The following is a 27,491-nucleotide window of genomic DNA, read 5'->3' as shown; positions in this document are numbered from 1 at the left end:
AGTAAGAGATGGTGTGAAGTAGACTCAACTGAGCCGTGAATAATCAGTGCCACTGGGGGAAAGAGAGTGCAAACAAGGTGTGCACACACCTTGCGAAGGCGGAAATGAGGAACAGCCTGAGGTGGACCCTTTTCAATACCTACCAATACCTATCAATACGTGGTACTGTTAGCCTTCAGCAGCTCAGGTGCTCCCACAGCAAATGAAGGCAAACAGGAAAGCCATGTGCTTGACTGGAAAGAGTCGTGCTACATAAGCAAGAGACTTCCGTGGGCAGGTCCTTGGGAGCCCTCTTGTCTCTCTTTGCTCTCAAAGGAGCTGCAGTGATTCTGTAACTGTAGAGATCAACCAGCCATGTTACCTAATAGAGCATGGATTTTGCGAATGTTGGAAAATCAGGAATTAAAGAGAATTGATGAAACGGCTAGGAAGGCTATCTGATGAACATAGCTTAATTTGACGACGGCTTAGGAGAAACAAAATCTAAATCTTAAAATGAAGGTATAGATAAGGCAGATTTATTTCTGAGATTACAAAAATGCAAGATGACTATCCATTCATCCACCCACTCAGCCATTCATCCAGTTATTGAGCTTCTGCATGGGCCAGGAACTCAGCAAGACAGTGGAAATTCAAGGTCAAATAAAAACTGAAACAGGTAATTTAGATCAATTAAAAGAATTTAGTAATTTATAAATGCATTATCCAAATAATGTACATGCCAAAATACAATTTATTTTTAAAGAAATTAATGGATAATATTAAGCTCGTGAGGCTTACCAATGAAAACCGGGAAAGTGAACAGACAAATGTAATCTGATTGGATAAATAGGAAGCTAATTACTAAAACAAAGGTAATGCTTCCTTCCCAAGTAATTTCATCCTCTAATCAGATAAAGGTTTTAAGTGCTACTTTCCATGTAGTCACAGAGATTCAGCAATAAAACTAAATAGGAACTAAATACCCACATATCCTTAAGTAAGATGCTAGACCAAGCCACCTACTAGGACATGCTAAGAAACTATGAAACCAACAAGAGAATATGAAAGACGTTAAAAACTAATTAGAGGAGGTGGAATTCTTAAGCTAAGAAATCAAGGTTGAACACTTTACACCAAGTGAAAGGAATTCATGAGAATGATTTGATTTTCTATATCTCCTGGATTGTGAGGGACACCTAGGGAAGATAAGCAATGCTTTTGGTGACAGAGAGAGAAGATTTTGGTGAGGCAAGGATTTATAACTATTTCTTGTGGCCCGGATGTGGATCATGGAAAAGAGACCCAGGCTGGGTCATTATGGGAGACCCTGCCTATCAAGAGAAATAGGAATCAGGAAAAGACAGAGCAGGCATTAAGGGTTCTACAGGTGAGGAATTCTCCCAAACCCACAAAAATGTCCTAGAAGACACCAGCCAGCTTTGGACATCTGTCATTCCCCAAAAGAATGCATACCAGATTATATCTGCCCTGGTCAACCCAGCTCCTCCAGCAGTGTGCCACTCATTCTTACACCACACTGCAACCCTGGAGAGACCCCAGATAGCAGGTGGGAAGTGGAAGAGGATATAAAGCAAGAAAGAAGAAAGCAACACTCTCGTCTTCCCTATAAACATTCCTCAGTCTGAGAAATTTTACCAGTTTTTACCAGGAGAGGTTTTACCAGTCTTGACATTACAATGAGCTAGACTTTTAAACACACTCTCTGCCAAATAGACTATGACTTGCTTACTACCTGGTAGCAAGTTTACAAACTGTGAGAATTGTACATGCGTTTATGCAGGGGAGGAAAGAATTGTAAGGCAATTATACTCCCCCCACCCACCCGGCAAAAAAAAGAATAAGTTGAGAGAATGAGTTTGAAAGAACAGTTGTAAGAAAGTTGCTACTACTGGCACTAAAAAAGCTCCATTTATCAGTTTTACACAGTAAAACTGATAAAGAAATGGCAAGTATTGGGAAGTACCCTGAATGCTTTCTCAATAAGTATCCAAAAATATCCTGTTCCACAATGAGATACCACTTCATATCCATTAGGTTAGCTATTACAAAAACAAGAGCAGTAACCAGAAAATATCAAGTGTTGGTGAAAATGTGGAGAAATTAGAATCCTTGTGTGTTGCTGGTAGGAATGTAAAGTGGTGCAGCTGCTGTTAAAAACAAAATGGAGGTTCTTCAAAAAATTAAACTAGAATTACTATATGACCCAGCAATTCCACTCGTGTGTATACACCCCAAAGAACTAAAAGCAGGGACTAGAAGAGGTATTTGCACACCCACGTTCATAGCAACATGATTCACAACAGTCGAAAGGTAAGAACAACCCAAATGTCCATCAACAGATGAATGGATAAATAAAAGGAAAGAAATTTTGACACATGCCACAACACAGATAAACCTTAAAGATATTACGCTAAGTGAAATAAGCCAGTCGCAAATGTATAAATACTACATGAATCCACTTACATGAGGTACCTAGGGTAGTCAAATTCATAGGGACAGTTGCCAAGCACTGCGGGGAGGGGGGACTAGGGAGTTAGTGTTTAATGGGAACAGAGTTTCAGTTTGGGATGAGAAAAAAGTTCTAGAGATGGACAGGGGTGATGGTTGCACAACAGTGTGAATGTACTTAATGTCACTGAACTATACACCTAAAATTGGTTAAAATGGTAAATTTCAGATTTTTAAATTTATGTATATTTTACCACAATTAAAAAAATCCTGTTAAGGTTTCAAAATAGTGTTGAAGGAAGAAAAATCTAATTAAAGTGCAGCAGATTTAATCCCAGATTGGCATAGAACTCTGAATTTCTATCCTTTTTTCCTGCTTTTAGAAATTGGTAGATGACGGGTGGCTTGGTATGTAAAAGCACAGAATGCAGGGTTCACTTTCAAAACCTTGCTTTTAAGAGGATAACCACCTAACAATGACAGGGAAGGCCATAAAAACCTATTAGAAAAAAATGTTTAAATGGTCAAAGCAGAGGACCAGTGTTCGTTGGAGACAGAATTTTGAGGTCGCTATGGTACCCCACTGAACGCATAGAGAATTCAACAAACTGTGTCAAGTTTAATCAGCAACTTCTCCCAAACCCAACCCCCTCACTTCTGTACACTGCCAGCACCCCAGTTTAGGGTCCATTACCTCATGAGTGAAGTAATAGGAAATATCTTCTAAATGAACTCCTTTCCCACTTCCCCCTTCAACTCCTTAACCTCTCTTTTATTATAAAGACACCCTAACCTCCCACAACAGCATTTTTTTTTTCTTGGCTCAACAGCATTTTGATGGACATTACTTTCCTCTACAAAAAAGTTTCAATGACATCTCCATTGGTGATTGAAAAGCATAGACTCCTTAACCTCCCATTCATAACTTGGCTCCTCCAATCTGCTTTCCACGCTTAGCTCACATTATTTCCCTATTTGAATGATTCCCAATCTACCTCCCATTTCATGAACATGCTTTTCTAAGGTGTATCTCAAATATCATCTGAGACCCTGGGCCTGCAAAACACACACACACACACACACACACACACACACACACACACACACACACACACCCCTCTTTAAGTGGCTAGGGATTCCCCAGAGATAAATGACAAATGAAAGTAATCAACAGACAGCTCATGAAAGCAAATATAGTGACCAGAACTTCATATTAAGGAAAAAGTCACCTTTTTGTTTACAATTAATTGAGAAACATTTCACAGAAACAATAAGCCTTTTAAAGAATTTTGGGGTTGGAAAGGTGAGAAGGTGGCAAACTAGTAAGGGAAAGAAGAGCAGGGTTGTAAGTTAGTGGCACAACTGGTTATCCATATTTTAAAAACTAAACCTGGATCTTTCTTAACTCACACCATACGCAATATTCAATCCCAGAAGGATTAAGGGTTTACATGTGAAAAAGCACAACATAAAAGTTTAAAAGAAAATAGAGCCAAGTATCTTTATGAGCTTGAGAGCAGAAGAGGATTGTTTAAACAAATACAAAATACACAAACCATAAAGGAAAAGACTGAAAATTCTCATATGGAATCTCAGATTTAAAACTTCACCTGTATAACTTAAAAAGGGAAAAATACAAGCTACAAACTGGGAGAAGTTGTTTGTAACACATATAACTGACAAAGGCTCAGGACACACAATATGAAGAACATTTATGAACCAGTAAGAAAAAGACAAACAATCCAATAAAAAATTGGGCAAAAGCCATGAACAGGTATTTTGCAGAAGAGAAAACAGGACTGTCAATAAATATATTTTTAAAATGCTCCTTGTCATTACTAATCCAGGAAATATAGTATACATTAAAACCACTGAGAGAGATTATTTAAACCCACCAGTCAGGAAAAACTTAAGTCATTTGGATACTAAGGTTCATAGGACATGAAGAAAAACTGTTAAGGGCACAGATTCCTGGCTTCAAATTCTGGCTCTTCCATTTACTAGCAGAATGCCTTGGGCAAGCAATTTAGCCTCTGTAAGCCTCAGTTTCTCCAACTACAAAATGAGAAATAATACTAGCACATACTTTATTGACTTGCTGTGAGGATTAAATAAATTAATGCAAAGAAGTGCTTAGAAGAGTCAGTTCCCGGCATAGCAAGCATACAATGAAGTCAGCTCGTTGTTCATACTGCTAATGTCACCGTCTTCATCACTACTGGTAGCATGTAAATTGGTACAACCTCATAGGTAAAACCATTCGGCAACACCGTTTAGGGTTAAGGGTGCATATTACCTAAACCCAGCCATTCTACTGGCATATTCCTTGAAGAAACACTTATTTCAAGAGGAAACACGTAGTAGAAAAATGTTCACAGAAGCATTGTTTGTGATAACAAAATTAATAAAACAAATGTCTACCTAGGGGAAAAAGAATAAACAAATTGTGTTATATTAACATGATTTAATAACATGTAGCATGGAAATAAACTAAACTACATTCATTAACATAGACCAAACTCACAAACATAGCACTGGAGGAAAAAGCAACTTAGAGAAGCATAGAGAGTATGGTGCCATTTATATCAAGTTCAAGAACACGAGTAACTAAATAATACACTGTTTACAGTTTTACTCTATATGTAAATCTCCATAAGAAAAAGGAAGTGCTAAGTTTAAAAATCGGGATGGTGGTTACCTCCAGGGGCGGGAGGAAGGAGGATTTACTCAGCGGATGCACAGGAAAGTCAATAGCATTGGTAAGGTTTCCTTGTTTAATCTGGATGGTGGGTGAACAGACTCATTAAGTTATTCTTTACCTCTTATAAGACTAATGCATGTTACTTTGTGCATATCAACTGTTTCAATAATAAAAAGTTTAAATGTATATACAAAAATCCAAGGAAAAAAGAACAGCAGTTATTACTGTAAAATCGTTTTGAAAAACACCTGTGGTAATATCCATCCCATAGTTCTTCTCTGAATTTACCATAAACAAGGGCAAGAGAAATACAAACAAACACATTTTCATAGCTATTTGCTTGGAGGTAATGAGCTGAAACTCTTGGGCAATGCAGCCCAGGAAGTCAGCATAGAGACAAAAGGAGTTAGGAATAAACACTGAAGATCTATCCATGCTTCAGGGCAGGTGCAAGAGAAATCAACAAAGATCACTGTGAGGCCACCAGTTCTTTCTGTCCTGTGGTTCTTTCAGACCCCTTCCTCATACAGTGCTCTTCATCCTGACTATTGCTAATATTTTCCAGGCAAAATGATTTCCCATTTTTCTGATACCTCCTAATTCCTCTCTTTGCCTCCAATCTCACTCTTCTTCGATCCATTCTCCACAATGGAACCAAAAAAAGCTCTTTCTAAACTCCAATTCTGTTCACACCATCACTTCCTTAGTTATAACTCTTCCATGGGTCCCGCTGGCCTAAGAATAAAGCAGAATCTATACTATGTAACTGACAAGTCTTCAAACGACTTGGCTCCTACTTAAGTCACTTTGCTCATCACTCCCAGCTTATCTTCTGATCACAAAAGGTTAAAGCAGTGGTTCTCAGACTGTGGCCCCTACAGCATCAGCACTACCTAGGAACTTAGAAATGCATGCCTAGCCCAGACCTACTAACTCAGAGTAAACTCCGCAGGTGGGTCCAACAATCTGAGTTTTAACAAATCTTCTAGTTGATTCTGAAGCGCACTAAATAAAGTCTGAGCAGCACTGGTTTACAGCACAAATGAGAGGTAAGTTAGTATCCGAAGAACTCTATGGGAAAATTGAAAAGTACTGTACAGCATAGTGGCTAGAAGCACACACCCTGGGGTCACAGTGCCAGGGTTCAAATTTCTGCTCAGCTTCTCCCTGGTTTTGTAATCACAGGGAAATTACTTAGCTTGCCTTAGCATAGTGCAGTGGCTGACAGATCCTACAGCAAGGCTGCTTGGATTTCAATCTTGGCTCTATCCCCCATTAGCTACGTGACCCTGAGCAAGTCACCTACTATCTCTGAGCCTCAGCTACCTCATTTACAAAAGTATAAATAATAGCACCTGCTTCATATAGTTGTTGTGAAGATGAAATGAGTTAACATACGTACTATGCTTAGAATTGTACCTGATACACATTAAGCACTATTTATTATTATTATAATTATTATTAATTTCACAGGGACCACATTATATTTTGGAGATAAAGAGAGTCAACACTGAGTGCTAATGCCTACAGAAAGTAAGTAAAACTCATCTGTTCTGATGAGGAAAATTTTTCCTCATCTTTTATTAAGTAAGTGACTTTTTCTTTTTCTTTTTTCCCCAGTATACCATTCAACTCTGAGTTTACTTTTTTCTGACGACGCAGCACTTAACTGGAAGCAATGACCTCCCCCAAAGAGTCCCGGGGTCTGCCCTGAGTGCCGTTTGTTTCACAATAATACTTCTTTTTTAAGCAAAGCACTTATAAGAATGAAAAGGGATTTACTGAGCATTATCCCTATGCTAGTGAAAGTATTTCTGGGGATTATTCCAAATACATACCCAGTGTTAATTTACCTAGAAACTCTAGATGTAAAAGTGCTATTAAGACACTCATCTGCACAGTCATTAAGAACACTGAAAATAACATGATACAAAGATTTGGAAAGTAGAACTTTGTATCTCTCTCTCCTCACTACCAAGAGGTCCTACTATGTCCCCCAGACCAAAACACATGAATGTCAGCCACAGTACATCCAGTGCAGAGTACATTCTATTAACATAAACAAGTGTAACAAAACCATGTTTTCTGAAGACATAATAACTGGATCTCAGTGATATGAAATTATGCAGTGAAATTTTTCCAAGGGTCTCCAAGTGTTTAACCTCATACTTTGAACATGAAAGAAAATATGAGAGAGAGAAAATATACTGGAGCAAGTCACAAAACCAAAGTCAAAATAAAGGGTTCATTACTGAGAGTTCAATGCTTCTTGTGACCATAAAGGTAATATACTAAATTGAACCCTGAAAATTAGTTTAGTAATTAATATTTATTGAGATTCTGGAATCCTCTGCCCCACGGTTTCTAATAGAAGTATATATGAACCTGGTGTACAGTAATCTTTAAATGTGATTTTCTTGATTTCTCTAGGCTTAAAAAATCAGTTTCAAAAAAAAAAAAATCAGTTTCCTGTGTAAAATCAACTTAAGGGAATGTGAAAAGATTTTCATAGAAAAAAAAGAATGAGCATTTAATGCTATGGAGAGTTTAGGATTTTTATCTGCATGTGAGAGCCACATGTTCTGTGCTGTTTTGTTTTGCTTTTCCTGGACCTCAACTATGTGGTGAGGTAAAGGAATTTTGGCAGAACCTCTTTTCATGATTTTCTAGTTTCAAATGAAGGACACTGCTTACAAAGAACATTCAATCAACTCTGGATTTCAAGGCACCTCCTCAATACAACAGATTTTATATTGGGGGGAAAAGAAAGGTTAACAAATTAAGATTACTTAATTTTTAAAAGGCATTGAGGGACTTCCCTGGTGGCACAGTGGTTAAGAATCTGCCTGCCAATGCAGGGGACATGGGTTCGAGCCCTGGTCTGGGAAGATCCCACATGCCGCGGAGCAACTTTAAGCCCGCGCGCCACAACTACTGAGCCTGTGCTCTAGAGCCCGCAAGCCACAACTGCTGAGCCCGTGTGCCACAACTACTGAAGCCCGCACGCCTAGAGCCTGTGCTCCAGAACAAGAGAGGCCACCACAATGAGAAGCCCGCGCGCCGCAACTAGAGAAAGCCCGCACACAGCAACGAAGATCCAACACAGCTAAAAAATAAATAAATAAAATAACTAATTAATTGATTTTAAAAGGCATCGATGTGCTATGGCAAGTCAACCCGAACAGCTCTGCTTCTGCTGATTTAATACCACACAATTTCAATTACAGAGGAAAGAAAGGTAACAAAGTAAGTCATATTTTACAACTAAAAACCCACAACGGCAACTAAACTTCCGATATTTTTAGAAAAGCACGCAGGATGCTTTATAACAAAGTATAATACATAACCTTCCCAGACTGCCTGAAAAAGGAACACATTGATTCCTCAGAATAGGACTTAACTCAAGATCCTCTAAAATAAGAAAAAATGTTTTCAACTATAAAATGTATGAGGTGGATAAAATGTAGGTTTTCCGTACTCTATCTGCAAGTATTAACCACACAGGTATTGGTAAGGAGTTTGGACTTGATGGAGCCCTCTAAGTACCTCACCAGAACATTTACCTGTATCATCCTCTGAGTGCCATCAACGTTGACAGACAATAAGGGTGAAGCCAGGTTCCACGTGCCGGTCACATTTAGTTTCGACTCATCAACTTCCACCTGTTGTGACACCAAATAAGACTGTTACCATGAAGAAAGACAGAAAACTGATCTCAAGTTCACTGCTGCATACAAAGCAGCAGCCATTTTAAACAGATGGCTCCCCAAACAACCTGTCATGTTTACTGCTCTCGCCATGAAAGACAGGGTCCAACGAGAGTCTTCTCAGCCATCTCTGGGGAGAGGTGAGGACCTGGGCACAGCTGCCTCTGGGTACTGAGGTTTCAAGTGATTTCCAGTAAGTAACAAGCAGCCTTCTAAGTCTAACCCTATCCGGCGTGCTACATTTACTGCAATTAGACGAGTAATGCATATAAATGCCAGTGACATTTTGCGACCCACACAACAGGGCTTGCACATAATATCCTCTCCAAGGACCGACAAAGAACTTTTTCTGTGTTAATTTTAATGAAGGACTATGCATTGTTATCTTAATTAAACAGAAGCTTTAATTAGGCAAAAGTCTTTGGCGTTGTTGAATATCAAGTCTATTTGAACTTTGCAAACTTCTGTCCTATTTTTGTCCATCATAAATGACTGACTTCATCCAGTCAGCATTCATGAAGTTACCCCCAAAAGCCCATAATCTTTTAAAACAGATATTCTTAACAGAAAAATTTTATTATCCAAATAAATAAAATTGAAAGAAAAAAACCCTCAAAGCTAACTTAAAAGTACCATTCCTTACTTCTTCCTTTTCATTCACTCATTTGCTAACTCTTCAATATGAGAGGTAAGCGGAAAAAACACTACTTTAAGTCTACAGTAAACAACCTAACAAAGAGAGATTTAAGTTTGCTGAAGTTTCAAAATAAACCTGTAGCACAGCCAAGATACATGATCCCTAACAATTCTTTCACTATCAATTCTCTTAAGAGATACTCACTCACTAAAATCAAAGACACACAGACTTAACACTGTTTAGAAGAATACGTGTGTACCTATATATTTAGATGTATATGTCTGGATAGGTATTTATGTATATATACTTCCCCAAAGATATGTTATTGGCTATGTACTGAAGTATCTATCAGGACATATATCACACACTGACTTGCGTTTCTGGGTTTAGTGGCCTCTCTGTACCCACAGTACAGTCCGGTTACAGGGAAGAAAAAACAATGGCTTTGGAATCACACTGACTTGGGTCTCACTTGACATTGCTGCTTTATCAAGTGAAAGTTGTTTACTAAGTTGGAGTATTTAACTTCTCTGAGCTTCAGTTTCCAAACCATAACACAGTAAAACTAGCTATCTGAGAGGGGGGTGCTCTAAAGATTAAATAAGTTAACATATGAAAGTCTCTACCAATATGCTTGTCATGGTAGGTCCTAAATATTTTCTCTCTTCCCCTGTCTCTAGTAATTTTACTGTCTTACCTTTAAACTAGTTTTAAAAATAAGGTCAGATAATCATACTATCTCATAGATTACTTACTATTAAAATACTACATGATAAAGATCTGAGAAGCAGAAACGGCTATAGTTTTGATTAAAGCAGCACTGATACATTTTAAATGATCCTATTTAGCCCTTCCCCCCCAAATTAAGTATCTCCTTATGCAATGAAAGATTTCCAAAAGAAGCTCTTAGCAGGTAGAGTTTTACAAATATTAAATGCTAAAAAGATCTTCTAAAACTGAAATATTGCTTTAAAATGCTTCTAAATTTAAAAGTTTTAAAAAGCTCAATAATAAATTATAAAAGTTTTATTTGTTAAAAAAGTTAGAGGTTGTAAAGAAAGATTTTGAATGATAACCATTTAAAATTTGTAATTTGATATTAATTTCCAATCAACAGGGCTGACAATGAAACCGTAATTGCTATCTTTGGGGCACATGAAGGGGAACTGAGGAAAGAATCTAATCTACTCAAATCACGTTAGAGGAAGAACCAAGTTGTTACACCCTGAAATAAACCATTTTTATGAATGTCAAAACAAAGTGTGATATATCCATACGGTGGAATATTATTTGGCAATTTAAAAAGGATGAAATACTAACACATGCTACAACATAGATGAACCTTGAAAACATGGTAACTGCAAGAAGACAGTCACAGAGGACCACAGATTATATAGTTCCACTTATAGGAAATCCAGAATAGAAAAATCTGGAAGAGACAGAAAGCAAACCAGCAGCTGTGTTAAGCAGGAGTGGGGAGGGGAATGGACTGGGGCGGGGGAGGTTGAGGGGTGATGGCTATGGGTAATAGGCTTTCTTGTTGGACATGATGAAACTGTTCTAAAATTGACTGTGGTGATGGTCGCACAACTCTGTGAATAAACTACACTCTACTGAATTATACTCAAATGGGCAAATTACACGGTATGTGAATTATATCTCAATAAAGCTGTTAAGAAATAAGTAACAAATGAAAACATGGGGGGGTGGACTTTACTTTTTCAAAAACCAGAAGCATTACTTTATGAGAAATTAAAGAAGACCTAAAAAATGGAGACATATATCATGTTCACGAATTAGAAGAGTTTTAGTGCTATTAAGATATAATTTCTCTCCCAAATTGATCCATATATTCAATGTAATTCCAATCGAAATCACAGTAGACTTTTTTTTTTTCAGTAGAATTGATAAGCTGATTCTAAAATACATACAGAAAAGCAAAGGATATAGGATAGTGAAGACAATTTTGAAAAATAAGCAAATTTGGAGAACTCATGCCACTTGATTTTAAGACTCCCTATAAAGCTATAGTAATCAAGACACTGGTGTAAGAACAGACATATTCATTAATAGAACAAACTTGAGAGTTCAGAGACCCACATATAAATGCCTAGTTGATTTTCAAAAAAGGTGCCAAGACATTAAATAAAGTATAGTTTATCAACAACAATTGAACATTCATATGTAAAAAAATAAACCCTGGTCCTTACCCCATACCATTAAAAAGAAAAATCAATTCAAAACAATTAAAACTAAATGCAAAGCCTAAAACTATAAAACTTTTGGAAAACATGAGAGAAAATTTTTATGACTTAGGGCCAAGCAAAGATTTCTTAGGATACAAAAAATGCAAATCTTATGAAAAAAAAATAGATGAATTTAACTTCATCAAAATTACAAACTTCTGTTTGAAAGACACTTTTAAGAAAAGGAAAGTCAAGCCACAGGTTGTGAAAAAATATATGCAAAATAATGGACTTGTATCCAAAATATATAAAGAACTTATAACACAATAACAAAACCAACTCATGGGACTTCCCTGGTAGCACAGTGGTTGAGAATCTGCCTGCCAATGCAGGGGACACGGGTTCGAGCCCTGGTCTGGGAAGATCCCACATGCCGCGGAGCAACTGGGCCCGTGAGCCACAACTACTGAGCCTGAGCGTCTGGAGCCTGTGCTCCGCAACAAGAGAGGCCGCGATAGTGAGAGGCCCGCGCACCGCGATGGAAGAGTGGCCCCCACTCGCCGCAACTGGAGAAAGCCCTCACACAGAAATGAAGACCCAACACAGCCAAAAATAAAAATAATAAATAAATAATAAATTTTAAAAAAATTTAAAAAAAAAAAACCAACTCATTTTTTTTTTTAATGGACGAAAGATTTGAATAGACACTTCATCAAAGAAGAGAGACGGATGACAAGCACATGAAAAGATGCTCAAAATAATGAAATGGGCATTAGGCAAAGGCAAATTAAAGTTATAATGAAACAGTGTTCCACATCCACTAGAGTGGCTAAAATTAAACAGAGTGGTAATACTAGGAGCTGGTAAACATGTGGAGCAATTGAAACTTTCATACATTGCTGGTAGGAATGCAAAATAGTAGACCCACTTTAGAAAACCCCAGAGAATTGAAAGGATATGTACACACAAAGACCTATACATGAAAGCTCATAGAAGCTTGTTTATGATAGCAGAATATATATAGCAGAATGTTTACATCAGCCTCAAACTGGAAAAAACCCAAAAGTCCAAATGAACTGAATAATGGATAAACAAATATGGTATATCCACACAATGATTTGTAACTAGCAATAAGCATTTCAAAAACATTATGCTAAGTGAAAGAAGGCTGACACAAAAGAATACACACTGTGTGATCCCATGTATATGACATTATATGGCAGAAATCAGACCAGTGGTTGGTAGGAGCCAAGGGTAGGAGGGTGACTAACTAGGAAGGGGCATGAGGGAAATTTTTGGGGTGATGGAAATGTCCTAAATCTTGATATTGGTGGTGATTACACAACTATATATTTTGTCAAAACTCAACCAAACCACACAATTAAAAAGAGTAAATTTTATACAGATTATACCTCAATAAATCTGACTTTTAAAAAATGAAAACAAAAGGAAAAAACATACCTCTTCAAAAACTGAAAACAATATTTTTGAACTACCTTTGATTTATCTTCCTTTCCTGATAAATCGATTTCTCTCCCTGTATCCTCTGCTACTGGATGAGTGGATGTGAATGTTACCTTGGCAAGAAGGACAGAACGCAAGTTCCTTCCAGACAGAAACATGAAAATTAAATTACATGAAGGAAAGACAGAAGATGGAGAGATCACAGTAGCCCCATTTCCTCTTTTTCATGGATCCTTGGGAACAGGTATGGGGTGGCAGTAGAGAGAGATGGTATTCTGACTGGTATCAAGTACCCTAAAAATATCTGGGCTAGAGGTCTACTTCTGGAACATAGTGGGAATAACAGTATAGCACTGATGGAGAAACAGGCTGGAAAGATGACCCCAGTACATCACAGTAGTAGGAATCTAAAAGTTTCTACCTGTCCTACTGAGATGACTAGAGAGAGTCTGGGTCAGGATAAAGACCACATGGAACTGGGGACTCCATGACTGAAGGCAAATAGTAACCAGGACTATGGGTAGCAGTAGCCTCTTTGATGACAAATAGGCTCAACAGTCACCGGTCCAGGTCCTTGCAGCAAAGCCTTGCAAGGACACTGTGGGTCTGAGTTCTCTGTCCCACCTCCATGGTTATGAGACCAATGTGACCGCATCCCCAAAGGCCCCTCTCACATTCACCCAGAATCCACACCTTAGTGGAAGGGGGGAGGGAGGGGAAGAAACCTGAAGTACTATAGTACCTGAAAGAAACTAGTTAAACCAAAAGAGACCAAGATCCTGCTTATTAGCAAGTTTTTCTTGCCCCTCGCCCCCTACTAAAGATCATATGTGATTTAAAAAAAAAAAAAAAAAAAAACTACATTTCCTTATACACCTGGTAAGTAATGAGTCTAAATTTGCAACTTCACTATATAACTGAAGGGATAGCTCCAAATCCTAAGCTATGAAACATATCTGCAAATTTTAAATGAGGAAAGAGAACATGCTGAAAGCCATCACATGCCTTGTCAGGCCTCAAGCAATAAACAGATTTCTAAACAACAAAAACAAACAAGACAAAACTCCCATAGTTCTGAACAGTAGATGCAATGATTCTACTGATGCTATCATTAGATGAGTGGAAGCTAGATGTAAGTATAAGCCGTAGGAGAGGTAGGGAATGTCTCTTTAAACCACAGTTTAATACCATAAAAAGATGGGGGCAGACCACTGAAGAATTCTTGTTACTATGCCATACATATTGTTTACACCTAACTCTTCAGCCAAGGGGACTGAAGCAGCAGATGCAGAGTGTAAGTGGCATTTCACTATTACGACACTGAGAACCTGACATAAAGAACCACCCTATCTTTTCAATGCCAAAACTAATGGGAAATGAAATCTAGGGCAAAGGAAATAACAGATACGGTGAGAAGGTATTAGGGTAACAAGCCTGACAAGGAAAAGCTGTAGGCTGCTCATGCTTATAACCAACCACTTACCTTACTGCAACATAAATAATAATCAGAAAACAATCAATACTGAATCTTTGCATACAATTCTCAAAAAAAAAATTTGTAAAAAGAAAAAGGTAAATAAAGAGCATGTAACACCAGAACGCCTCAAAGAAACACAGGAAGAGTTCAGATAAATAATTCTCCAAAGTCTCAAAGACAACCATAGGAAACGTGACCCTTCTTTTAAAAAAAATGAGCTCAAAGAAGAAAAACAAAGGTTCAAAGAAGGGACTGAACAACAACAGAAGGAAATGAAAATCAAGCTGGCAGAACTCAGAAAAAAATGAAGAGAAAAATAACATTATAGAGATAAAAGCCACATTAAGAAGCACTAAAAATAGAATAAATGTGACTAAAAAGAAAGAAAAGGACATACAGAAATCATATAAAACAAAGTGGAAAAGACCAGCAATATAAAAGCAATTTATAGAGAAGACAATAGATATGGAGGAGGGAGAAATGGGATCCAAAGTATATACAAATTCTCCTTCGAAAATGCTATAAAGAAAGAACAGGTAATTCCCTGGCAGTCCAGAGGTTAGGACTCAGTGCTTTCACTGCTGAGGGTCTGGGTTCAATCCCTGGTTGGGAGAACTAAGATCCCACAAGCTGTGTGGCACGGCCCAAAAAAAAAGGAAAGAAAGAAAGAAGAGTAAATGTAGATTAATTTAGGGTAAAGCTTTGCAAAATAAATAAAACCTTGAATTTATAGATCATGATGATTATGGAACTTTAAGAATAAAGAAAGAATTATGTGGCTATTTAGGCAAAAATAAGAAATCATGCACAAGCAAGGAAAAAACTCAGGTCAGCCTAACTTCTCAAGAGCAACACTGATACAGAAGACCACAGAGCAATGTGGTATAAGTACGAAAAAAAGAAAATGTTGCCCCCCAACATTCTCTTTTTATACCCAGCCAAGCTGTCCTTAACGTGTATCATATAAACGTAACCTGTAGCATATAAGAACCTAGTGTCCCTTCTTTAAAAATGAGGCATCTCTATACATACTGATATGAAACCATCCCCAAGAAAATACAGAATACTATATAAAATATGCTATCATTTATTAAGGAAAAACCCTTTAAGTGTGTGTTTTAAATGCATAGAATATCGCTGGACAAATGTATAAGAGGAGCAGAGTGGCTGAGGGACAGGGATGGAAGGGAACCTTGCTTTTCACTGCAAACCCACTCACACTTTTTGAATTTTATATATATATAAAACTGTATATGTATATGTATTTTATAAAAATTTTTTAAGTAAGGAGAAGTGTAAGTGCCTAATTCCTCTTTCATTATAGCATACAATCAATACCTACTTTAGATCTTTCACTAACAGCACACAATAAATAGTAGCTGTTGTTTTAAAACTTCATTTTGGTTAACAGAGCAATACTCTTTTCAGTTTCTCTGGTTGTAGATTTACTGATTTCATCTACAACACCCAAGTTGACAACACATTTCAGACAATCTCTCTTTCTCAACTCTCATTCTCATCTGAAAATGAGGGAGTTAAACCAGCAATGGTGAGTATCTCTTCCAGGTCTCAAATTCTACAGTTTGATGGCTGCAAAGCCCTTTTATTTAAGATATATTTAGAGAGTTAATTTCTGATATGGCAAATTCTAGTACAGGAAAGGGATTTTTGTTTTGCTCAAAGACCTCTGTTTGAGGTTGGAAGTTTTTAAGATCCTTCCTTTAATAGGCAATAAAAGTTAACAAATTAAGTAAAATTCAGTGTGGGGATAAGAGAGACCAAGAGTGAAGTGACAAATGACATAAAACTCTGGGACTCAAAATTTCACACCTTTCAAGGCAGACAATATTGTGGAACTGTTCTAGCACCATGAAAACACTATAATATTTTAAATTATTTTAAAACTCTGTATTTAAAAAACAATCCAAAGACTCAACATCTCTATTTAGAAACACTAACTCAAACATAAAGATTTTACGTCTTTAAACACGCATAGGACTCAAGTGCACAACTTTACATTAATTATCATCTAATACTGACCCACACTCTTGGCAGATGACCTCCTCTTCTCTTTGCCAAAACTGGCCATGAGACATAAGTTCTGTTATTTTCATGCATCATCAACCATCTTCTTTCCTCTACTGACATTCACACACTGGCCGCTTCCCCTCTGTTTTCAAGCACACACAGGATTCCCATATTTTCAAAGCACGTGCACTTGGCCCACTATGCCCTCCAACCACCAAACTATTTTCCTCTTCTCTCTGACAGGTTCTAGAATAAGTTGCTCCGTACCTACTACTTTCTTACCACGTACCTTTCCCCTTAACCTTCTACAATCTGGCTGCTAAAACTGTATTCTGAAAGGTCACAAATCTTCAGCAATTTTTATACTCTCTTCTTATCCTCATTACTCTTTACTTCTCAGCAGGAAGGAAGACCTCTCTAAGGAGGTGATCTTTAAGCTAAGATCTGAAGGGTGAGTGGGAGTTAACGTGGTAGTGGTAGGTGGGAATATCCAGAGAGAGTATCATGTAGACAAAAAATCCCTGAGGCAAGAAAGAGCTTAGCTTATTTGAAACCAGTGTGCAGAAGACAGGAAACCAAGGAGAACATGGCACTCAGAGAGAGGACGGAACAGTGGGAAACACTAAAGGATTCCAACTGGAGAGTGACATCATTAGCTTTGTATTTTTAAAAGATGGTTCTGGCTACAGCTTGGAGAATGCATTAGATGAAACAAAAATAAAAATTATGGGGACCAGGTCTAGACTACTGGTAGTGGAGAGAAGTAGGATATTCAGGAGTAATATAAACTGGGGAAGGAAACTGGGAACTGGGAACACAGAGGTCAAGATATGAAATAGTCACTGAGGAAAAGGGAGAAGAGTGACCTTTTGGAAAAACAGCAAAACTGCCACACACGGTTCAAAGCACAGCTGCAGTGAGACATTGTGCCCAGGTAATGGTATGGACCATCCTCCAGCAATGCTCAGGTACGTTGTTTGAGATGGGCATAAAGAAAGCAAGAGGTTGAGTTCATTTGAGTTTGGTACTGATGGAAGAATGAAGGGGTTGAAGAAGTTAAGGGTATTTGTTAAGTGAATGACTACAATTATAGGCCAGGGAATCTAAGCTGGATAAATGATAGGAAAACGGGAGTGGATTCATGAATGGAGGGAAAACATAAGGACTAATGGTTGTGTTGAGGCAGAGAGACAGACCATGAACTGACTGCTAGGCTTCAGTTGCAGGGGGAGGGATGCAGGGGAGGGAACGTGAAGGTTGACAAGAGGAAGGGGAGGTGGTGATGTAGACCAATGAAAGTGAGCTTCAAAGAACAAGGGTTTTATAAGAGGGAGGGGAACAGTTATCTAGAGTGATACGAGGAGAAAAACATTCCCAACTCCTGTCTCTGAGGTGCATGCAGTATGACAGCAAATCTCCCACCAGGTTTCTTTCTGTTAAGGCAAGTTAAGAGGCGGAACATTCAGAGAAAAGGCTGAGAATCCAGGGGACTTTGTTGATGACAAAGCAAGAGATACAGAAGGCACAGTGGAAAAAGGTTAAGAGCAAGTAGAGAGATTATGCCGAAGAGCATAGGAAATAGGTTTAGGAGTAACAGATGACTCAAGAGGCTTTCAAACTGCCCAGCTTCTCTCCGTCTGCACCACTACCGCCTTACCCAAACCTGCCACCATCTCGCACCTGGACTACTGAGAAAGAGACGTCTTCCCACATATATCCTTCCATATCTACAATTGGTTCCCCTCACCATAAGCAGAATAATCATAAAACTAATCATTTACAACATCAGAGATAAAGGGGAAATAAAGACAATGTGAGAACATCCAAATGGAGGTCCTGCCAGCTTTTGAAAAGTGTAAACTCTAAAAAGACATGTACTACTGTAATCTTTAGTATAAGGACACCACATTTCACACCATTCTGTAATCATTTCAAGATTAAATTCTATTTAAAATATTGACATTATAAATTTGAATTAATCAGAGCAAGGCTGTGGTGGGTGGAATTCATGAAATTCATCTCAACATGCTCTATTTTCTGATAACTTTCCGCTGGCTTAATCAAAGAGATCAGTTTAGACGAAAATTATTCAAAATAAGAATATTTATGATGTTTGAAACAACTGTTCAAAAACACAATTTCCTTCCTATTTCAAGAAAGCATTTTCTCATATTTAACAATCTACCTGTAACTTTGTATGCCATTAAAAGCATTTAACTGTATTTGTGGTACAAACAATGTTGATGTGGAATATTTTCCATGAGCTGTTTGGAACATTCAATTTTCCTACCTACGTAATCATAAGGGAAAAAGAAAGTACACACCCTAAATTAATCTGACATTTGAGAGAGATTACTTACATCCTTTACCATTAAAAAACAAAAAAGGCACTTCATCAGAGATACCTCATGACACAGTTATAGCTTCTATTGGAGCAGGCACCTGTTAAACAATTTTTTTCAACATTAGGAATGTAAAACTTACAAAACAAAATATTTGCCAAAAAGCAATTCCAAAAATAATAAAAATTGGGGACAATGCAGGCTGTAAGAAGTGTTTTTGATTCACCATACGAGTCTTCTTTTTTGTTATACACAAATTCTAAATTCTTTTTTTTGTCATCAAATGTTAAGATGATTAGCATTGCGTAGAATTAAATCTAAGATAAAAATCAAGGTATTCCACTAGTTTAAAAAGACTTTGATCGAATATCTTGCTTCTATTTCTGAAAACAATACCAAGGATGAAAAAGACTTGCTTGTTAATCAAGCCATAACTAATTTTCAGAAAGGAATAACTAGTTCCTGCACCTTTAATAGGCTTTCAGAGTTTACCTTAAAAATAATTAATCTGCACAAAAAATGGAAAAAGATCTGCAGTTTTCTGATTTGACTATAAAGCTGGAAAGGATCCTGGAAATAATATATATATTTCATATATAAGGAAATTATAGAGCCATATAAATTATATAAGTTATAGAAGCAATTATCTTGCAATTCTCCTCAGAGTATATCACTTAAATCCACATGTCAAAAGTAAAAGTAACAAATGTAAATCTAAATACTAAGATATAGTGCTTGTACATAGTAGTCACTCAGTGCATATTTTACCTTGAAAGAAAAGAAGACTGTTTTAGAGATAAAGATATTTATTGGTTCTTTTGGTTCTTATCTCTTTAACTATTGCTAACAAAAATATGATAATTAGATGTATATCGAACAGATGAGGTATATTCACACTCCCCAATAACAAAGGAATCTGTATGTCATGCAGTTAATTAAAGTGGGATATTACCACCACCTAACATTACCATAGTTCACTGACTTCTACACAAACTGCTGTTGGATATGTAGAATACAAATATACTTTTTAAAAAAATTCTAAAAGTTAAGATATTGACAATAAGAAGCACATAATTTTCCTATTGTTTATATCTAATAACTTTGCTAAGTTATTTGCCTCAACATTTACTTCTCAGGTAAACTATAAGAAAAATAACTCAAATATTTTATTCTATTATAATAATGAATAATTCTTAATATTTTAATATGAACTATAACACAGTCTTACATCTTAATATAACACAAAGAGAGTAGGTTTCCTTTATCCTGTTCTTCTATTTACTAAAATACTCTATTATTCCAGAACACAGTTATGATACCTCTCGTGCCCTTCTAAAGAGAAATGAGAAAACTTGTTTTCTGAAAACAAAAGGAGACAACCATTTTTCATAAGTTTCTTCTTTATCACTATCACCTCGGAAACAGTCTTTTACTTCTCTCCCAAATATATATGTAAGAATGACAAAAACATCAAGAGGGATTAGACATAAGGATGGTGAAGGTCTGCTAATCTGTCACAAAAGCTTATATTAAGTATGCATGTGTTATAAATGTAATTAAATATATCTCAAAGGATGTGAAATGCAAAGACAAATTTTAGGTACTGATCTACAATCAGCCAGGTTGACTAGTTTCTGTTTAATTATCGCCTCATTAATTGATCAGTAACAACTTGGATTTCAGTTGGATGGTTTTTAAAAAACTTCATACATTATTTTGCCCACAGTTTAATTATAGTCGTACTTTCTTTTGTATTGGTGTGAAAAGGTCATTCTCTGCAGATAATACTGTAAATTATATCAGCTTAATGAATAACTCTAGGTGGATGAGCTTAACATAAGGAGCAACTGAAGCTGCCTTTACTTCACCTACCAAATCTACCAAATCATGGTGGAATCCTGTGTTTTCTATGTAGTATTGTTGTCGATAGTCAGAATGCTTGCATCTGAACCTCAGCTCCACACAAGTTACCCAATTATTCATGTCTGTTTCTTCATATGTAAAATCTCTTCTCATAGAGTGGTTGAGGAAAAAAGTCAAGCACTTAGAACAGTATCTGGCACACAATAAGTCCTAAATAAATTCTATTTGTTGTTGCTAGTTCAATTTACTGGTACCATGTACTCTTCCCACAATAATGATTATTCTCAATCTATTTTTCTCCTTTTCCAAGCATACCTACTTTTGCTTGTTCTTAATACCTCCTCCATTATTTAGCCTTTTAATTTCATCTGATTTCTATCAGCATTTATTTTGCATTTCATATGTATTTTGCTACCACAGACGTCCCCCGATAAAATCCCATTATCTAAGCTGGTGGTTCACCACCACAGAACCCGCCCATGAACTAAGCAGCCTATGAGACTTTACGACAATGTCTAAGTCTTCCCACTCCTAAATTCCTATACACTGCAATTGTGACATGCTATTTCTTAATCTTACCTACATTATATAATATCTATCTGTGACTGTTTAACATTCTAGTATTATCCTTAGACACACAGTTTGTCCTAATATACTATTTCTCCTGGCCCAAAACAAATATATTTGGTATTCTGTTTTCCATGTTCCCACCTACCAAAGATTATTCAGCAGTTCTGTCCTCTCTTCACAGCCTCTGCGGCCTTCAGTGACATTATTCCTAATAGATATACTAAGATATTTTTTATCTCTTTTTTTACAGTGTAATACCAGTAACATATATTTGAGAGTTTTATGTTTGTATCTTAAAATTATAGTAGCAAATTTACTCCCCCAAAATTAGTATACATTTTATGTCCTTAAAACTTTTCATTAGGTACAAATCTAATAACAGAATGTTTTATAAGGATGAACAATAAAATAACTTCTCTCCTTTTTTTTCCTATCATGGTTTATACCAGTTTCTTTGATAGGTAAAGGTCAGATTCATGAACTGACACCCAAGACCTACATATCAAAGCCATTCACTGAATAAGCTAACAATCAGCCTTTTACTCTGCAAGTATCCATTATATCTCAAGGAAGACCCTGGTAAAAATCTAACTGTCTATTAAATTGATTGTAATAAACAATGCATTTGCAAAGAGTCAATAAGGCAGCTTATCAGCTCTATAAACCATTGGCATAACCCTACTGGTAAGTAAGGTTAACAGAGTTACCAATCAATATTCCTTCATTGGTCCTAACAGGAAATAGGAAAAAGGTGCAATCAAGTTCTACCATTGTAATGAATGGCCTGGGAAAGTATTTTTTAAGTTGTTCCTTTTCTGTGAAATAAGTTCAAATATACATAATAATTATAGCAATAGTATATCAAGCTTAGATTCCCCAGTTGTTAATTTTTTTGTCAGTAAAGAGTAAGTGTTATGATGTTTCATTGCCCTTTAATACTCCTAAGTAGGAGGATGCTCTCTGTCCACAAGCACAGGACAACCAGCAAAATCAGGAAGTCAATATTGATCCAATATTACTACTGAATCCACAAACCCTATTCAAATATTGCCAATTGCCCCAATAATGACCTTTATGGTATGTCCAGCTTCTAATTTAGGTTCCTGCATTTAGTTGTCAAGCCTCTCTCTCTCTCTCTCCCCCCGCCGCTCCCCCCCACAGCCTTTTTTTTTTTTTGCAGGTCTTTAAAATAACATTCATTTTTGTCAAGTCTCTTTGGTCTCTGTCCATCTGGAACATTTCCTTGAATTTGGTTTGTCTTTCATGAGCTTGAACTTTTTGAAGAATAGGGACCAGTTACTTTGCGGAGCATCTCTCAATTTGGAAGAATGCTTCCTCATGTTAATTAATTTTTACCAGGACCACTACAGAAGTGATGTTGTATTTTATTTAGCATCATACCAGGAGACACATGATGTCAACCTGTCCCATTACCAATGAGGTGACTCTGTCACTGACTGAGATGGTTTCTGCCAAGTCTGTCCACGGTAACATTAAGCACTTAGTAAATGCATCCAGGTCTGTTTCTATATCTACCTATAAAAAAATCCTGAGTTCACACTGATCCCTCTGATTCCAATCCTAGTCTCCCCGATTCTACATTTGTATCTCTCTTCTCTGACAGTGAAAACCAGCTTTCCATTATCCACCTAACAATAAGTTTGCTACGTCTTTCTCAGTTTGTCCAACATACACATGTATCTTCTTTCCTAAATATATTTCAGGTGCTTCAACTTTTAAAAGGTCAACTGATTTGATACTGATGTGAAATTTAAGAAGAAATAGGTTTCCCTTTGGATAAAAAAGGAACAGTGTACTAGGTGCAGACACAGGTTTGCAAATTTAGGACACTGGAAGATCTTCTGCAACACAACAAACCTTAAAAAAAAAAAAAAAAGCATCGATTTGTAGAATATGCGGTATCTGCCTTAAAATACTCCAGGTAAATTTTTAAAAGGTGAGCAAGGCTAGGTAAAACAAAAATGGTGCATGGTACTCATTGTACTATTCTCTCAATTTTGTGTATACTTTTAATTTTCCATAAAAAGTTAAAGAAAATAGATCTTCAGGTCAGGCCAACTATTTGGACAGTCCTGCTTGGTACCAAAGAATTCCAGTCCACACTGTCAATTAATCAAGCCAACGTGGCCACAGGGAGAGAAGGTTTACAGACTGAGTCATGTCACAAGTGGGGCTGACAAAAGCTGACTCATTCTGAAAAATACTCCATCCACTAAGTTTGACTTGGCTTGGCCCTTTCTCCTCCCACTATTGCTGACATCTCACTAGTCTACCTCCCCAAATTCTGTTATCAACTACTAGGCTAAATACAAACTCTTTTCCTTTCTTTCTTTTCCTGCTCTCTACCCATCCAAACAGAAAACCTTCCCAAAGCCCTATCACCTGTCTTCTACAATTCTATTTATTTCCACTAACCAGTCAATAATGTGGCTTTATTGTGTCTTATGAGTTTTCTCAGCTCAAAATCTTTCTTGGCTTCTGGTTGCTTAATAAATACAATTTTAACTTCTCAATGTGGCCCTCAAGGTCTTGTGCACTAATGGTCTCCATCTAGCGACCTATCATTCCAGTTTTTCTCCCCTCTTTCTCTTACATTCAACAAACGTGCACAGACCCTATTCCCTGATCTTTATTCCCACTATTTCCTAAACTTGGAACAGTCAGCTCAGCCTAACAGATGTCTACCATCTATTCATTACCTATGATATTAAGTTCTTTATTGTGTCAGTTTGCTCTTGATTTTCTGCTCCATCCCCCCTGAAGCCAGCTACATCATCTCTAGTCCTCTGCTAAACTGGACAGTATCTTTCCTTTTTTTTGGAATTTCTATAACATTTTGTATTTCTATATACTTATCAAATTATGCCTTATGTCACAATCATTAGTGCACTGATCCCAACACCTCCCAACCAACCTCACGAAGGCTGGTTGATGTCTTGTTCCTTCATGTCCCTCACGAAGAGCCTAGCACAGTGCTTTGATGGTGAAGATCAGTGTGCCCTAGATGAGTACCTGTTGTATTAAAAATTATCTAATTCTGGGAGATAGAAAATCTTTTATTTTCATGATTACAGAATTACTGGAAAGCTCCCAAAGCTATGTTTTTAACTTAAATAGCACAACATAAAGCAGATAAAAGCATAATGACTTGCTTTCATACTCTTACTACATGTCATACAGATAAGTGGCTTTTATTTTAGACTGTTGACCACTGACAATATAATTCTGATTCAAAACACCCAAGACAGCTTTTGGTAAGACCAATAAAGTAACTTTTAAGTAAAAATATGTTTAGTCACAATGTCCTATAAAGTGTTGATAATACCTGTATTTAAAAAATCCATATGTGCTTATAATAGCAGATTACAGTTATCCAACAACATAAAGGACTCCATCAGCCCTCTGATGAAACAAAATCTACAAAGGATCTAGTATTTCAGAGGTGAACACCCCAAACCTTACTCGCAGGTACGCATCCAAGCACATTTAACAGAGGTCATTTAGAGGCAGACAGACAGTTTCAAAACAAAATTTAAATGCTATTTAAAATTCTATCCCATTCACTTTCATGTCCACATAAATAAAATCATCCATTCAAATTGTTAGATAAATCCTTTTAATTCTGATGATTACAAACAAAGTAAGACCATTCTATTATTTGTAAAACTATGCTCCCAAACAGAAAGGAGAGTAAGCCTGGCACTTTTCCAGGAGCCTTGAAAAAGGCCAGGGCTAATATAATACATCAGTTCTGGTAGCAGTTACTAGACATAATACATCTATCATGGCCATACTAAAAGCTAACAAGGAAAGGGATGAATGGAGAACAATCGAGAATAGTACAGGAGATTAATGAGCAAACAACATTCATTCCTCCAGAGCTACAAACTAAAAAAGAAATAGTGAAATTGTTTTTACATTTTAATTCCTTAGAAAGCTATTAAAAATCTAAAATATTTCAAGCAATGCTACTTTGAAATAAGGATCAACCCAAATCAATCCTCTGGACAGCCCAAAAGCATGGAAAAAGAAGCAATAGTCTAAAAATTTATCTTGGCTTCTCCACTTCTTACTAGTCTAGAATTAACATCTTAAACACCTTCTAAAAAGTTTGTTTACTTGATTGTAATAAATCTCAAGGGAACTTTGATTAAAAGCAGAGTACAAAATTTATATAAACTACTCATCTATGTAATAACCAGTAGACAGAAGGAAGGGTGACAGTGACTGTTTTCAGCCCTTAACTTTCAAGCTGAAGCCTCTAGCAAGCTTCTCTCCCTAGATACTCCTTTGCAAAAGGGACCTCTGAGTAAATGAAACAAGACTCAACTCTACTTTTTAACACAGGTAATTCTAAATCATTTGGAGGTGGAGAGGGGACCAAAAACACATAGAAATACCTACAGGAGCAAACATAAGGCAAACAAGAGTCACACCATCTCCTAACTCACATAAAGAAAAACACTTTCTTTATGGAAAGTATTTCTACTGAAGGAAAATACATCATTATCTCTAGGACAAAAATGCTAAGATCAATCATTACACAACCCTACAATTGTTAATACTCTGTGAGGGGTGGTCCTCATACAGACAGAACAGGCACAAAGACCCACCCCAGTGATTAAAAATTCCATCCGGGAGTCATTCCTTTCGATTAAGGAAGTGTCTGTAGAAAGCTCCTGTTATAATCACACTGCCTAGAAATTAACTCATTTGTGCATGAGCACACAGATGAGTTTATTAGGTTATGTAGCTCTCACTTTAGATGACTCATTTTTGATAAAAGGAATCAGGAAAAAATTTTAAAACAGGTACCAGGATGGAACTGCCCAAATACAGAAGACCTTATAATAGTAGGGGGTAAGGTCACTGGGCATATGAAACCAACCAACAAACAAGCACCCTTCTGTAGCGGAAAATTTCAAACATATGCAGAAACATCTAGAATAGCTTAATAAACCTCTATGGTTCCATCACCCAAGTTTAAAACTTATCCACTTAAAGCCAATCTTGTTTCATCTATATCCCCACTGATTTGCCCACCTGCTCCAAGACCATTTAGAAGCAAATCCCAGACTTCTTGTTTCATCCATAAACTCAATGAATATGTTTTATTAACTTTAGCCTAAAGTACTGACACTCATCAAGCTTTTGGCAAAAAAAATCAATCAAAAAATTACTTTAGGGCTTCCCTGGTGGTGCAGTGGTTGAGAATCTGCCTGCCAATGCAGGGGACACGGGTTCGAGCCCTGGTCTGGGAAGAACCCACATGCCGCGGTGCAACTAGGCCCGTGAGCCACAACTGCTGAGCCTGCGCGTCTGGAGCCTGTGCTCCGCAACAAGACAGGCCGCGATAGTGAGAGGCCCGCGCACCGCGATGAAGAGTGGCCCCCGCTTGCCGCAACTAGAGAAAGCCCTCGCACAGAAACGAAGACCCAACACAGCCATAAATAAATAAATAAATAAAATTTTAAAAAAAAATTACTTTAATATTCAGTCATAATAGTTATCTCCTTTTTATTCCACACATATACTTTGGTTTCTTTGAGCCCTGGAAGGTGGGTGGGGAGAGGTGGGAAGTGGGTAATGGAGCAGAGAGCTGTAAAAGGTTACCTGAAGAACAATCAGTAATCACACACACACACTGCATATTATGCTTTCTATAATTTCTGTTCATTGAAGGATGAGGTCAGAATGAAGTGTTCCTGTTAGTCTGGGTCACAAAAGTAATTCAAGATGCATATAAAAATGCTTATTATCATTCAAGTTCTCTAAATCCATTCAACCATTCAGCCCTTTGCTTTCTGATAAGACTGCCAACAACTATGCCAATTAGTGTCAATTGCGATGTTAGATTTTGTAATATTTGCACCTGCCTACCAGTTAGTTTAGTGGGCAGAAAGGACTGACGGTTACAAGTTTCAGCAACACCAAACCCTAACTGTTTTTGTGTTAACATTTGCAAGTCTACAAATTCACCAATCCGCTTTTTAAAAAAAAACATATTTTGCATATTAGCTTCGGGAGAGGATTTCTTCTTTTAC

At 37.0% G+C, this 27,491-nt stretch overlaps 1 protein-coding gene across 5 annotated transcripts in view; it reads right to left on the bottom strand.

Moving 5' to 3' along the window:
• PCCA (propionyl-CoA carboxylase subunit alpha) overlaps positions 1-27,491 on the bottom strand; it is a 373,607-nt gene that overhangs the window by 78,777 nt on the left and 267,339 nt on the right. For all 5 annotated transcript variants that reach the window (XM_068526624.1, XM_068526626.1, XM_068526625.1 and 2 more), the window contains one exon: positions 8,716-8,814. In XM_068526624.1, coding sequence (XP_068382725.1) covers positions 8,716-8,814 — 99 coding nt within the window. The remainder of the gene's footprint in view (positions 1-8,715; positions 8,815-27,491) is intronic.

The sequence above is a fragment of the Eschrichtius robustus genome, chromosome 18 (assembly GCF_028021215.1).
Source record: "Eschrichtius robustus isolate mEscRob2 chromosome 18, mEscRob2.pri, whole genome shotgun sequence".
In the NCBI taxonomy this organism is placed as follows: Eukaryota; Metazoa; Chordata; class Mammalia; order Artiodactyla; family Eschrichtiidae; genus Eschrichtius; species Eschrichtius robustus.
This window is presented reverse-complemented; position numbering and strand designations above follow the sequence as displayed.